This window comes from Myotis lucifugus, unplaced genomic scaffold, assembly GCF_000147115.1.
Source record: "Myotis lucifugus unplaced genomic scaffold, Myoluc2.0 scaffold_382, whole genome shotgun sequence".
NCBI lineage: Eukaryota > Metazoa > Chordata > Mammalia > Chiroptera > Vespertilionidae > Myotis > Myotis lucifugus.
Window position 1 is genome coordinate 10,173 of NW_005871430.1, and position 15,033 is coordinate 25,205.

At 37.6% G+C, this 15,033-nt stretch overlaps 1 protein-coding gene across 1 annotated transcript; it reads left to right on the plus strand.

The window, feature by feature from the left end:
• The first annotated feature begins 837 nt into the window (after window positions 1–837).
• SPA17 (sperm autoantigenic protein 17) lies at window positions 838–14,279 on the plus strand. Its single transcript, XM_006101742.3, has 4 exons — window positions 838–1,143; window positions 9,124–9,194; window positions 10,967–11,035; window positions 13,969–14,279. The coding sequence occupies exons 1-4, from the start codon at window positions 990–992 to the stop codon at window positions 14,107–14,109; spliced, it is 435 nt and encodes a 144-aa protein (XP_006101804.1). The 5' UTR covers window positions 838–989; the 3' UTR covers window positions 14,110–14,279.
• The last annotated feature ends 754 nt before the right edge of the window (window positions 14,280–15,033 follow it).

Below are 15,033 nucleotides of genomic sequence, written 5' to 3' on the forward strand. Positions count from 1 at the left end.
CGGATCCCGACACATTCCGGGAACCGGGGCCGGTGGGGGGCCGGCAGCCGTGGTGAAGTCCCAGGTCCTCGACGTGCGGCCTCCGCTCCCCAGCTCGGCTCAGGGGCACTCAGATCGGGGCAGGGCCTCACCGGTCCGTGTCACAACCTCAGAGGATTCCATGCCGCACCTCCTGGTCCTTCGGGAAAGGGGGTTAAAGAAACCTCCACCGGTCGGGCCTCGTGAAACCGCCCCACGGAGACCCCCGGCCCCGGCCTCGGCCCCACTCGGCGTTAACCGTCACAACAGGCCGGGCCCGAGGGGCTTTGCAGGCTCCGTCGCCCAGGCCGCGGCCGGACAGCTGTCCTCCATCCAGCCCTTGGGTTCCTAGACGGGAAGACAAGACCTGGTCGAGAGAAAACCAGAAAATAGAGGAATCCCAGAGCTTGGGCGGCTGGGATTGCAGAATCCTGCCCGCCCGCCCCTTCCAGGGAAAGACTCAGTGTGAAACGTGCTCGTTTAACAAATTAGAATAATTTCTAGGACCAGGACCAGGGCTGACTTTAAAAAAATATATATATATATATATTTTAATTTTAGACCCTAAACAGGGTCTTTTCGGCAATTTATAGTGAAGTTTTAGCAACCATTCTCCCTAAATTCCTGTGAGATGGCAAACATTACTCTGACCTTTTAAAGAGGAAGAAAAAGTACTTAGTGTCATAGTGGAAAATCTGTGATTTTTTTTTTTTGTAATAAAAAGAATGAGCTATTAAATCTGCATTTGTAATATTCTAATGAATAACGATGCATTGTTAATGAATTCAAAACTCTTCAGAACAAATGGACGGACTTGGTTTGTGTTGGGGGGAAATGCAAAAGGCCAGGAAGTTTGGTATTCAGACATAATTTGTTGCCATAGTTGTGATTACATAAGTATAATCAGATTTAAAGACAGTAAGTCCTCTTTGGTGAATCTCTAGGTACAATAGGCAGTTCCTTCCAAGAAGATGTCGATTCCATTCTCCAACACCCACTACCGAATTCCACAAGGATTTGGGAATCTTCTTGAAGGGCTGACACGTGAGATTCTGAGGCAGCAACCGGAAAATATACCATCTTTTGCAGCAGCATATTTTGAGGATCTTCTAGAGAAGAGAGAGAGTAAGCTTTAAAAAAAAATATATAGGCATTTAAAAAAAAAGGAGAGAGAGAGACTTAAGTACTTGTTTATGGTGAAACTTGCGTAAGACCATCCCTATTCCCCAGAAAGCCTGTAGGAGGCAGGTGGCTTCAGTTGTTGGTGTTTGAAACAACATACCTGCCTTTTGGGCAGGTTCTCTCGAATCACATTATTGAAGATGACCAGTTGATTACCCAGACCTTCTTGGTTGTATTTCTCGGGCACAGGCTGGGTGGACGGTGACCCCACGAGGTCATCTAGGATAGGTCTCCATTTCCCAGCAGGCCGTTCCCATACACCCAAGGCAGTGAGTGCAGTTTGTGGTTTTCTTTACATTTTTTCTCTTTTTACTTGAAGGTATTATAAGTATGGTAAAAAAATAATAATAATCCTACACATCTTATATTACATAAATTGGTATTTGCTGAGGGATATGGAACTGCCCTACAATAAAGGCACAGAGAAAACGTGCTTTGAAAAGTGAACTTCCATCTTGGGAAGGTAATTTATATGCTTTTTCTGGTCTCGCTAGGTTCCATCCTGCTCAGAGACTAAGATTCAGGCTAACCCTGACTCTTTAGTTGAGAGCCAAAGCAATTTCTTCACTTTCATAAATAAGATTTCCAGATGCCCCACCTTGAAGGTTCATGACCATCAAGACCCTACCTAATGGTCAACATGGGGGTTATTACAGCTATTAATGTCTATTTAAAACATATAACTAGAGCCACCGTTTTTAATATAAGCAATTATCATTACTTTTGATTACAGTATTCCAACAGAGCGGTAAAGGTGCCTAGAGAAACAGCAAATAAATAAACATTCCATTTTAAATCTTTTTAGAAGGAGGAAACACAAGGCTTGCATTGAAACAACTCCCATACACACTGCATAGCTCTCCACCCCCTGTCTTCTTTGCTGTACCCTGGCAGAGCTCAAAATCTCTGCCAGTTTCCTGAATGTTGCTCATCTTTTCCATATCCAGTCACTGACTATTTGTTGCACAATCTGAAACTTAAGTGCCACTTAAAAGCTATTGAGAGAAATCCTTTAGGGTAACAAACATTAATTTTGTTGTTATAACTTTATTTTATAAATTAATGAGTAAAATGTCTTTAGTCATTTATTTAAATTTAGACCTTAAAAACATGCTATTACAAAACATTTGAGTCATTGTTACTGGATCATAATTAAAGCAATTGGTGATTCAGAGTAATGGTCTCAGAATACTAACTCGAATAAAAATGGGTAAGACTATTTGAAAAATTTGAAAAAGTTTGAAGCATCATACCCATTTTCACTCATGTAACCAAAGCTGAGTTTTCTACCTGATACAAGTATTGGGATTTAGTTTCTCCAAGTGGCAGAATGAAGTCCTCTAGGCCAGTCTCTCACACAATGCAAGAATTTCCTTACCAGCATTCCTCATAGGTAATTACTAGTCTTAATTTTTATTTTTGTGACAGGAAGCATGTTAGTAAATTAAATAAGTGGCATCTTAAAATCACTAGACAAAAGGGGGGGCTTTTATTAAATGATATAATAAAGATGGAAAAAGATAAAATTTGATCTATTCCTTACATGATACACCAGGATAAGTTCCAAATTGATCAAACATTTAAATATTTTAAAAAATGAAACCTATAAATACTAGAAGAAAAAATGGATAACTTTTCTCTATAACATAAAAGGGGGGGGGGGGACTGCTAGCCAAGTTGCTATAATTACTTTAAAAATCCAAGAGCAATTAGGGAAAAGATGGAGATAAAATTGACAATATTACATGACAAAAATTGCCGTAAGGAAAATAAAACTACAATGACAAACTGAGGAAAAAATGTTTGCAATTTATATCTCAACTGGTTACTCAACCTAATAAATAAACAGCTTGTAAAAACAGTGAGAAAAAAAGCCCAACAATGCTATATAAAAAAATGGGCAAGTGATATGAGTTTACACAAAAATAAATGCAAATGGCCCTGGCCAGTTTGGTTCTGTTGAGTATCATCCCATGGCACCAAGAGGCCGCTGGTTCGATTCCCATTCCAGTCACATGCCAGTAGGGGGCATGCAGGAGACAGCCAATAGATGTTACTCTCTGCATCTCCCCTTCTCTCTTAAATCTATTTTTTAAATATTTTTAAAAATAAGTGCAAATGGCCCTTAATATATTAAACCTACCTAAATTAACCCATAATAATAGAGGCCCATATCAAAACTACACTAAGGTACCACCACCCCACCACCACTACCAACCCTACTCATCAGATTGGCAAAAAGCCAAAAGTTTGCCAATTCTAGTTTGATACAATCCCACGGAGGGGAAATGGCAATGACCCAGAAATTCCACTTCTTCACTTTTCATTCCATTGTTATTTGAGGAAGCAACCCAAATACCCATAATAGGCATTTGTTGAATAAACTAGAGTACATCTACACAATAGAATAATATACAGCTTAAAAAAACAATGAGGAAGATTTCTATATGATGCTATGGAGTGATCTTCAAGATATATTAAGTGAAAAAAGTAAGGTGGAAAAAGCATGTGTAGTATGCCATTATCTAATAAAGGAGTGTTAATATGAATACATAGCTGTTATTTATATTTTAAATCTTTTTAAATGACATTTACCTCTAGAGAGAGAAGGAACAGAGTGGAGGGAACAAGATAGAAGCTAGATTTCTCTGAATATACCTTTGAGTTTGAAATCATAAATGTTAACATAGTTATAAAATAGAATAAAATTTAAAAATTGTTAATTTCTAAAATTTAGAAGCAAAGTGCAACAGACAAACCTAACTAGTATTGAATGGGTAGCATAACCAAACAGATACAAATTATTTCAGGTGACTTTATGACACAATAATTTGTACATCCCTGATGGTTTTAGCCTTAAAACAAAATGAATTTTAACATATCTTAAGTTATTTTTAGTAATTCTTGTTAATATTATAATACAGTTATCCTATAATTATTTTTTTACAATTGTAGGACATAGCAAATACGTAACTCTCCTACTGTAATTAGGAATAAGATTTTTAATGTAAGAAAAATGATTTACAAATATAAAGTTGATAAGATCCTGTAATCTTAAATTTGAACTGAAAATTTAAAATATAAAAATAAAGTTATCTATAATAATAAAAGTGTAATATCCTAATTAGAACAGACGTCCTTCCAGATGATCTTCTGAACGAAGCTGGGGCTGAGAGGGCCAAGGCAGCCACCTCCTTTGCCTCAGGCTGAGCCCCTTGCACAAATTTCGTGCATCAGGCCTCTAGTATAAATATAAAAATAAATGTATTATGTATGTAAATAAAGTAAATAAAATCCTGTAATCCTAAGTTTGAATTAAAAAATATCAGTGTCACCTCGTGATATATTATATAATTTTTTTAATAAAAGAAGTGCCCTGGCCAGTGTGGTTCAGTAGCGTGTTGGCCTATGAACCAGGAGGTCAGGGTTCAATACCCAATCAGGGCACATGCCTGGGTTGCAGACTCAATCCCCTGTGGGGGGCACGCGGGAGACAGCTGATCGATAATTCTCTATCATTATTGATGTTACTATTTCTCTCTCCCTCTCTCTTCCTCTCTCTGAAATCAATAAAAACATAAAAAATAAAATAAGTGGTTTTTTAGTTCTATACATTTTCATAAAAGGCCTCAAAACAAAGACCAACCTAGTACTAGTGAATACCTGGCCCCTACACTATAGGCTCTAATTGCCATTTCCCCAGGAAACAGGATTCTTGGAGAACTAGGTAATTTCTTGAACTGGGAAGGAAATACAAAGAGCCTGAACATCTTACCATCCCAGAAAATAGGAAACTGTCAAAGATTACTAGAGTTGTTTCCAAAGGACTCAAGAGCATCTAAGAATCTGAATAAGCCCCTACTTGGCCAGTTTTGGAAAACTGAAGCATCAATAAGAATAATAAATGTGTATCCTGCTACATTGCCTAATCATTTATTAAGTAATAGTTTTTTGATGGAGTCTTTAGGGTTTTTTATGTATAATATGTCATCTGCGAATAAAGACAGTTTTACTTCTTCTTTTCCAATTTGGATGCCTTTTATTTCTTCTTCTTGTCTAATCACAATGGCTAATACTTCCAGTACTATGTCGAACAGGAGTGGTGAGAGTGGGCATCCCTGTCTTGTTCCTGTTCTTAGGGGAAATGGTTTTAGTTTTTGCCCATTGAGTATGATGTTGGTTTGTCATATATGGCCTTTATTATGTTGAGGTATGATCCTTCTATTCCCACCTTGCTGAGAGTTTTTTATCAAAAATGGGTGTTGGATTTTGTCAAATGCTTTTTCTGCATCAATTGATATGACTATGTGGTTTTTTTCTCTCAATTTGTTTATGTGATGTATCACATTTATTGATTTGCGGATACTGTACCATCCTTGCATCCCTGGGATAAATCCTACTTGGTCATGGTGTATGATCTTTCTGATGTACTGCTGGATCCGATTTGCTAGGATTTTGTTGAGGAATTAATGCCAAGAAATCTATGGCATTTCTATACACCAATAGTGAACTTACAGAAAGAGAGACTCAAAAAAAGCAATCCCATTTACCATCACACCAAAAAAAATTAAGATACCTAGGAATAAACTAAACAGGTAAAAGACCTCTACTCAGAAAACTACAGGACATTGAAAAAAGAGATAGAGGAAGACATAAACAGATGGAAGAATATACCATGTTCATGGATTGGTAGAATCAACATCATTAAAATGTCCATACTACCCAAAGCAATCTATAAATTCAACGCACTCCCCATTAAAATACCAATGGCATTTATTTCACAGACCTAGAATGAACTCTCCAAAAATTCATCTGGAATTTTTTTCAAAAGACCCCAAATAGCTGCAGCAATCCTGAGAAAGAAGAACAAAGTAGGTGGGATCTCAATACAAGATATCAAGCTGTATTACAAAGCCACTGTTCTCAAAACTGCTTGGTACTGGCACAAGAACAGACATATAGATCAATGGAATAGAATAGAAAACCCAGAAATCGACCCGAACCAATATGCTCAATTAATATTTGACAAAGGAGGCAAGAACATACAATGGACTCAAGATAGTCTCTTCAATAAATGGTGTTGGGAAAATTGGACAGATACATGCAAAAAAATGAAACTAGTCCACCAACTTATACCATACACAAAAATAAACTCAAAATGGATAAAGGACTTAAATGTAAGAAGGGAAACCATAAAAATACTAGAGGAATCCAAAAGCAAAAAAATTTCAGACATATGCCGAAGCAATTTCTTCACTGATACAGCTCCTAGGGCACTGGAAACTAAAGAGAAAATAAGTGGGACTACATCAAAATAAAAAGCTTCTGCACAGCAAAAGAAACGAACAAAACAACAAAAAAGCCCACTGCATGGGAGAACTTATTTGCCAATGTTATCACCGATAAGGGTTTAATCCCCAATATTTATAGGGAACTCATACAACTTAACAAAAGGAAGATAAACAATCCAATAAAAAAAAATGGGCAAAGGACCTAAACAGACACTTTTCAAAAGAGGACATTCAGAAAGCCAAGAGACATATGAAAACATGCTCAAAGTCACTAATCATCTGAGAGATGCAAATCAAAACAACAATGAGGTACCATCTCACACCTGTCAGAATGGCTATCATCAACAAATCAAAAAACGACAAGTGCTGGAGAGGATGCGGAGAAAAAGGAACACTTGTGCACTGCTGATGGGAATGCAGACTGGTGCAGCCACTATGGAAGACAGTATGGAGTTTCCTCAAAAAACTAAAAATGGAACTCCCATTTGACCCTGTGATCTCACTTCTAGGAATATATCCCAAGAAACCAGAAACACAATCAGAAAGGATATATGCACCCATATGTTCATAGCAGCACAATTCACCATAGCTAAGATCTGGAAACAGCCTAAGTGCCCATCAGCAGATGAATGGATTAGAAAACTATGGTACATCTACACGATGGAATACTATGCTGCTGTAAAAAAGAAGGAATTCTTACCATTTGCAACAGCATGGATGGAACTGGAGAGCATTATGCTAAGTGAAATAAGCCAGTCAATGAAAGAAAAATACCACATGATCTCACTCATTTATGGATAATTAAGACCATTATAAACTGGTGAACAAAAATAGATACAGAGGCAGAGCAGCATCGAACAGACTGTCAAACTACAGCGGGAAGGCCAGGGAGGGTTGGGGGAGGTGGGGGTAAGAGATCAACCGAAGGACTTGTATGCATGTATATAAGCATAACCAATGGACACAAGACACTGGGGGTAGGGGAGGCCGAGGGAATGTCAAAGGGAGGGGGAAAAAAGGAGACATATGTAATACTCTTTGTAATAATTTAAGCAATAAAACAAAAATTTTTTTAAAAAAGAATAATAAATGTGCTCTAGCCAGTTTGGCTTAGTGGATAGAGTGTTGGCCTGTGGACAGAAGGGTCCTGGGTTCAATTCTGGTCAAGGGCACGTACCTCAGTTGCAGGCTCCTCCCCAACCTGGGCTTGGTAGGGGCTTGTGCAGGAGGCAACCAATTGATGTGAGAGAAACATATTTCTCTCTGTCTTTCCCTCTCTCTTCCACTCTCTCTAAAAATCAATGGAAAAATATCCTTGGGTGAGAATTAAAAAGAATAATAAATGCAATGAACTGAAATTCATCCAATTTGTTAAATATCAGTTCATAATGGTAAAAAAATAAAGAAAGAAAGAAGCTCCTTAAGAGAATCCTAAGGAACCCACTGATTATTCTGAAAATTGGTAAATAAAGGAAAAGAATTAAACCTTTAACATACCTTTTCTGTAAAAACTGTATTTCAGGGTAACCAAATAGTTGAGGAAAAGTTTTTTGTTGTTTTTTGAGTACTCCAGAAATGAAGTAATAATAAAATTAGAACCCTGCCATTATGCAACACCTAAAGAAATTATCTAAGGAATCATTATCAATGGGTCCATAAAAATTATAAAGAGAGACAATCAGGTACTATGTATCTCCTGACAGCATTACACTGCACTACCTATATTCTTGCCCAAAACAATCAAACCTGAATCAGATTGAACTGTAGATCAGTCTATAGAAAGTTCAAAGGCAGAGGAACTTGTTAAAAAGCATCATGGGAATGGAATAAAAACTATGGAAAACTCCAAAGGAAAATGACCCAATTTCATCAACAAATAAATTGCAAGGAAAAAATATGGGGTGGGAGGTAGGGAGCTTTCAATGAGCAGAGATGTAAAAGACATAATAAAAGGCTGTGTTTGCCCCTTGTTTGGGTTCTGATTCAAACAAACCAACAGTAAAAATTAAATAAAAATATTAGACAATGGGAGGAATTGGGGTAGTTAATATTAAGAAATTATTGTTGGTATTTTAAGGTATGATAATGATATTGTGTTTATATCTTAGTGATGCATACTGAAATAAATATTTGTAGATAAAGTAATACCAGCCATAACCTCCTGGTTCATAGGTCGACACTCAACCACTGAGCCACGCTGGCCAAGCTAATATGCCTCAGTTTTTTCAAAAATGTTGTCATCCTTCACTTCTCCAAACTTCCTTACTATTTAGCATTTATTTGTATGCATTTTCCTGTGTTTACTAGTTCATGCTTATAACTTTCTATACTTATATTTAAGTATTGGCATTTGTTTTTTCTCTCTCTCTCTTTCCCATTTTGTTATAAATTTTGTGAAGGCAGTTTTTTACTGCCTTCTAAATATACCCAATGGCTCATCTAATGTTTAATTCATCAGCATATATTTAATGATCACTGGTTATATCTGCAGTGCTAAGCTATGTATAACAGCAATAAGATTTTCAACTGGCAACAATGAACCTGTGATTTGAAAAAGCTTATTTTGTGTTACTTTAGATTTACTTTAATGAACTCAAAATAAGTCCAAAATTATTATATTTTTATTATTTAGAAACCAACTTCGATCCAGCAGAATGGGGTAGTAAGGTGGACGACCGCTTCTATAACAACCATGCATTCAAGGTATGGTCCTGTGAAACTAATGGATTTGGTTATTTCTTTTCCCTGTCTCCAAAACAGAGATTATTGGGATCTCCCCAGACTCATATAAATTGTGAGAGGCACCCAAAATATCTTATTAAAGCTTCTTAATTGTAATGTTCCTTCTGATGAGACATTCTTTTCTAAAGTATCTGAATCATACCAGATACATAGTGTAAATTTAAAGATGATCAACAGGAAGAATGTAGTCGAAGTTAAAGGATAATTAGTCTCATTTATTCAAATTCTATTGGGCATCAGTGCTTAGCAGTAGCAGATGATAAGTATTTGTTGAATTAATGAATATTTCATAAAATAAAACACTATTCGTCCAATTATTTCATTGTCATTGCACTTACAAAAGCCTGACTAGAATTAAAGATGGTAATAGTAGATAGAATTTTCTGTATAAAGCTAATCTGTTCAGAGACTAAACCTATCTTCTCTTTACTGGTTCTTAGAACCAGTCTTTCTCCATCAAGGTTCCTTAACACAATTAAGCCCTAAGTGGAAGGCACGCATTTCATGTAAGGAATCAATGTCTCTCCTTTGTATCAAGAATGTTTCATCATTTCACCATAGTTAATGCATCATTTTGAAGAGAATTGAGACAATAATTACTCAAAATATTCTGTGTTCTGTGGGCCAGATAAGAAATACTGGTTGAGAAAGGCTGTGTGGAATGCAGCATTATTGTCATCAACTAAGAACTTGGTAGAAATTCAGTATAGGGCCCTACCCCAGGTCTACAAATCAGAAGTTGAATTTTAACAAGATCCCCAAAGGTAAAATGTAGGTACATTAAAGTCTGAGAACGCACTACTCTAGACGGCTGTGATAAACCATTAGCCACAAAGCACCCACACATATTTGAATTAAAAGGAATTAACACAGTTCAAGTTTTGATGGTTTTCCACAGTAGATTTGGGGAATTTCCTGGGGAAATATCTGTCACCTATTCCATGAGTTCAGAAGTGAGTTTCCATCCATTTGTGCCTGCCAGATAAGATAAATGTTCTGTTTATTTCCATTTAACTGGATTCTCTGTGTTCATGCTTTATTGGAATCAAAGGAAAATGTTGAAAATTTTAAAATATTGGTGCCATATCAGCTCTTTCTTCTCTTTTGAATTCTAAAGACTTCATTTGATTAGCCTATTTGTCCTTTCTATTTTATGGATTAAGGAAGCTGTTCCCATAAGTTGGGAATTAGCAATGTCTCTATTTTGGAAAAAGATTCCATAACCATGTAAAAGCAGGCAGAGCTGGCTTCCGTTTTTCTATTTAAATCATCCCCCACAACAAAACTTACTCTTTTGACTTAGATTTAAATCTACAAACTTCATTAAAAAGTCAACTGGATTCCACACTATGCAACACAGTGACATTTATTTTGTTTCTATTTTAGAAACTATTGGCACCTCTTTTTTATACTTTGCTCAGGATTCATTACAGCATCCCATCAACCTTTAGTATAAGACAATGGTTTGTTCTGAATATAAAACAATGTCACATACTTTCCAAAGCAAACATTTTTTACCAGTTCCTTCATCTTTAATACTTATGCATATTCCCTTGAGAGTTTTCATTTATTTATTCTTTTGCCACCCATTTTCCTTATTAAAAATCAGTATGTATTTAATTACCACTTCTTCTCAATAACTTAACGTAATATTTAATTACCTTTAAGCAGCTTGATCCAAGACTACTATTTTTTGAAACATTGCCTATTGGTCCTCTCCCCTCTCTCTCCAGGAGCAAGAACCAGCTGAGAAAGAAAAGTCTCAGGCATCTGAGAAAGTGGAGACACCAGTCACAGCCTTAGTAAGTTCAATTTTCCATGCACTACAGGAGAGAACATCACTCAATTTATAATCATACTCTAAATATGAATCTAGTCTGTTATCCATGTTAAAATTGTGATTTTGCTTTCTAGATAACTAACATCAGTAATAAACTAACTGGCGGGTCATTTTTAGTCATGCCTCTTATAAAGAAAAATTCATTCTTCCCTTTAAAAATAAAATCTTATTTCCCAAAATTATCAACAGATGGAAAAATCTCCTTAAGGGGAAGAGCAGGCAGAACTCACCAGCCTCATGCTTGACCCTTCAGATTCACTTTCCAATTTGGGAGCTTTTCGCTCAGTGATGCTGTTACCACCACACAGGGGCAAAGGTTCCGAGATGACAAAGGAAACTCACAGGGAATTATGCAACCAAATGAAATGGCTCTCTGCAAGCCATGTGTCTTACCTTCCATGCATTGCCCTCTACAAAAACACTTCCTGCCTGACACCCACATCTAAGGAGGAGACCTGGCCAACCAGATCTCTGCCTTAAGCTCATACCATATGAGTCCTGTATTCCCTGGTGCGCTAGGGCCAGTTCTCAGCTCTCCACAACCCTGTGCTTGGTAATGTCACTTTGGTAGCTTGAAATCAGCCATAGGAGGAATATTAAGACCATGACAAATGGAATGAATCAGGACTTTTTTTCCTGGAGAGCCAGTTTTTCAGCATTTACCAGCATATCACTTTCTATAATGTTCATAGTCCAGACGCAAGAGGACCAAGCTAGTGAGAAAGAAGAGCTCACTCCCCAATGTTGAAGGCCAGGCTTTTGAGTTCCTTTTCATGTCCCAGTTGGTTACCCAGTAATTGACACCTAAAATGACATCCCCCTCAAGGAATGCCTTACTTCCTGCCCAGTGGGGCATGACTTTTCCCTATAACCTTTATAAATTATTCCAGAATTATATCAGGACAACTTAGCCTAACATTGGCTCAGGATGCAGTGGGAGGGCGGGAAAGAAGGAAGGGAGTTTTGTTTACATCTTCACTAGGTGCCCTTTCACAGCTTTTCATGAGTTTGAGCTGAGATCCCATTGATTTCCAACTTCAGGATAATTTACTTGTCCATATTGAGCCATCATCTCAGAGGACTTTATACCATTTTGTTTGCATTTAAAACTTTAAGAGCCCTAGCTGGTGTGGTTCAGTGGTTGGAGCGTCCACCTGTGCACTGAAGGTCACAGGTTCAATTCCTGGTCAGGGGCACATAACCTGGGCTGCAGGTTTAATCCCCAGCCCCTGGTGGGGGGCACGTGTGGGAGGCAACCAATCAATGTGTCTCTCTTACATTAATGTCTCTCTCTCTCTCTCTCTCTCTCTCTCTCTCTCTCTCTCTCTCTCTCTCCCCCTCTCCCCCCCCTCCTTCCCCGTCCCTCCTTCCCTCGTCCTTCTTTCCCCCTTCTCACTCTCTCTAAAAGTCTAAAAGTCAATGGAAAAAATATTCTGGAGTGAGGATTAACAACAAAAATAAGAGCTAGATTTGCCTCAATATTGTATAGAGGAAGAGGAGCGGTAAACAACCCAGAGGTCTGTCAATAGGAGGCTGAGTAAATAAGTCAGCGCCCACCAGTACAATGTAATACAATGGCGTTATGGGAAAAAAAGAATGAGCAGAATTATATCCTGAATAATAGCATAGATGAAGGGAACCAAGCTATGTCGTTAGATGGGAGAAAACTTTCACTACCAGTGATAAGTTTTAAATGTGTGTATCACTTTTATAATTTAAAATATCAAAACCTATTGAATTATACACTTAAGATCTGTGCATTTCACTGTCTGTAAATTACACCTAAATTTAATAAACAAACAAACCAAAATCTAGATACAAAAGTTAAACCAGTCCTAGTCAGTTTGGCTCAGTGGATAGAGCTTGTGGTCCAAAGGGTCCCGGGTTCGATTCCAGTCAAGGACATGTACCTTGGTTGCGGGCTCTTCCCCTGGTCGGGGTGCGTGCAGGAGGCAACCAATCAATGTGTTTTCTCTTACATAAATGTTTCTCTCTGTCTTTCCCTCTCTCTTCCACTCTCCCTAAAAATCAATGAAGAAATATCCTCCGTTGAGGATTAACAAAAAACAACAACAACAAAAACACACCCACAAAAGTTAAACCAATCATACTGAAACTGACATTATTGGACTAAGTAGGTTTCTCTCTGGAACTCAAAATGTGTGCTTTTGGTTAGCTAGTTATTGAGAAATTAAGAAATTAACACTAATTCATCTTATGTAATCACGATTATTTTGAAACAGCACATTTGCTATTCTTCTTGACATTTTTACCATGCTTCAAGGATTCTAACTTACCCCCCTGCCCAAAAATGTTATTGCTCAGGAAACTGTTAAATAGGAGCTATTTTGGAGGGAAAACGTTGGCAACCATGATTTAATGTAGAGACATATTAAAGAATGACAAAACACAATGCCTTTTATTTTGGCATTTATCATTTGGTGCATAGACAACATGACAATATATATATTTATATAAAATTCCCTCAGGAAATAACATATCTTGATGGTTACATCCCTAAATTGGTTAAATGTATGCACTATTTTTTGTATGCATTCTTTTTTATGGCATCAAAATACTGTATGGGGCCCTGGATGGTGTTGCTCGGTTGGTTGGGAGCTGTCCTGTGCACCAAAAGTTTGCCGGTTTGATTCCCAGTCAGGGCATGTGCCTGGGTAGAAGGTTCAATCCCTGGTAGGGGACATACAGGAGGCAGCCAATCCACGTTCCACTCTCATATCAATATTTCTCTCTCTCTCTCTCCCTCTCCCTTCCCCCTTCTCTGAAAATAAAAATATATATATATATTTTTTTTAATAAAATTTAAAAGTGAAAAATCTTTAAAAAATACTGTATGGGACGTTTATAAAGTCTCTTTTTCTCCTTTCCCTGAAGGACTCTCCAGATGAAAATAAGGAAAAAGAGGAGCTGGCTGCTGTCAAAATCCAAGCACTGTTCCGGGGACACTTAGCCAGAGAGGAGGTGAAGAAAATGAAACAAGAGGAGCTTGAAGAGAAAACACAGGAAGACAACTGAGGAGACCGGTTTTGCCCCCCAGAAAACATGAAAAAAGAATTCAAATCCATCAACCATGTTGTGATTGTCGTTTTTTCTTAGCAAGGGAGATTCCATGTAGTGGAATAACACTGGCTGCTGTTGTGAAAATCTGTCATGAGCATTGTTTAATAAACATGCCATTGAACACATGCCTCTTGAAGATTTCCCTGAGATCATAAGTCTTATTTATACTTCCCCGAGTCTATGTATAGAGACCCTTGGATTTAGAACTGGAGTGTGTGAGTTTTCAGAGATCTCAGAGGTTATGTGGTCTAACCATTATCTAACGAACAAGTCCTCTCTACCACTTCCCGGACCGTGGTCTTTTCGCTCCTGTTTCACGCATAGTGATAGAGACTCTCACTGCCTTTCAAGGGTAGTCCAGTTAATTTTAGAATAACTTGAATTATTAGAAGATAAGCTGAGTCAAAAATCTGCCTCCTTGTAAGTTTTCATCTGGCATGCCTGCATTCAGTCATTCATTAAAAACTGTATTGAGCAGAATTCATGTGCTGGGGTTTGGTGGTGAATATCTGTTCTTACATTTATGCAGCTGACAGTTTTTTATTATCTTGCTCTCCAGAACGACACAATAAAACTAGTGCATCATATTTGAAAAAAATGAAAGCTATCATAACTTCATAAAAATATTTTTATTTTTATTTTTTTAAATATATTTTTATTGATTTTTTACAGAGAGGAAGGGAGAGAGATAGAGAGTTAGAAACATCGATGAGAGAGAAACATCGATCAGCTGCCTCCTGCACATCTCCTACTGGGGATGTGCCCGCAACCCAGGTACATGCCCTTGACCGGAATCGAACCTGGGACCTTTCAGTCCGCAGGCTGACACTCTATCCACTGAGCCAAACCGGTTTCGGCCATAAAAATATTTTTATTGAT

What these genes read in the sequence shown, in the direction of transcription:
- SPA17 (XM_006101742.3), top strand. Translation starts at nt 990, where the DNA reads ATGTCGATTCCATTCTCCAACACCCACTACCGAATTCCACAAGGATTT. An exon ending in TCTTCTAGAGAAGAGAGAGA is followed by an intron (nt 1,144 to 9,123) that starts GTAAGCTTTAAA and finishes TTTATTATTTAG; the next exon opens with AAACCAACTTCGATCCAGCA. An exon ending in ATAACAACCATGCATTCAAG is followed by an intron (nt 9,195 to 10,966) that starts GTATGGTCCTGT and finishes CTCTCTCTCCAG; the next exon opens with GAGCAAGAACCAGCTGAGAA.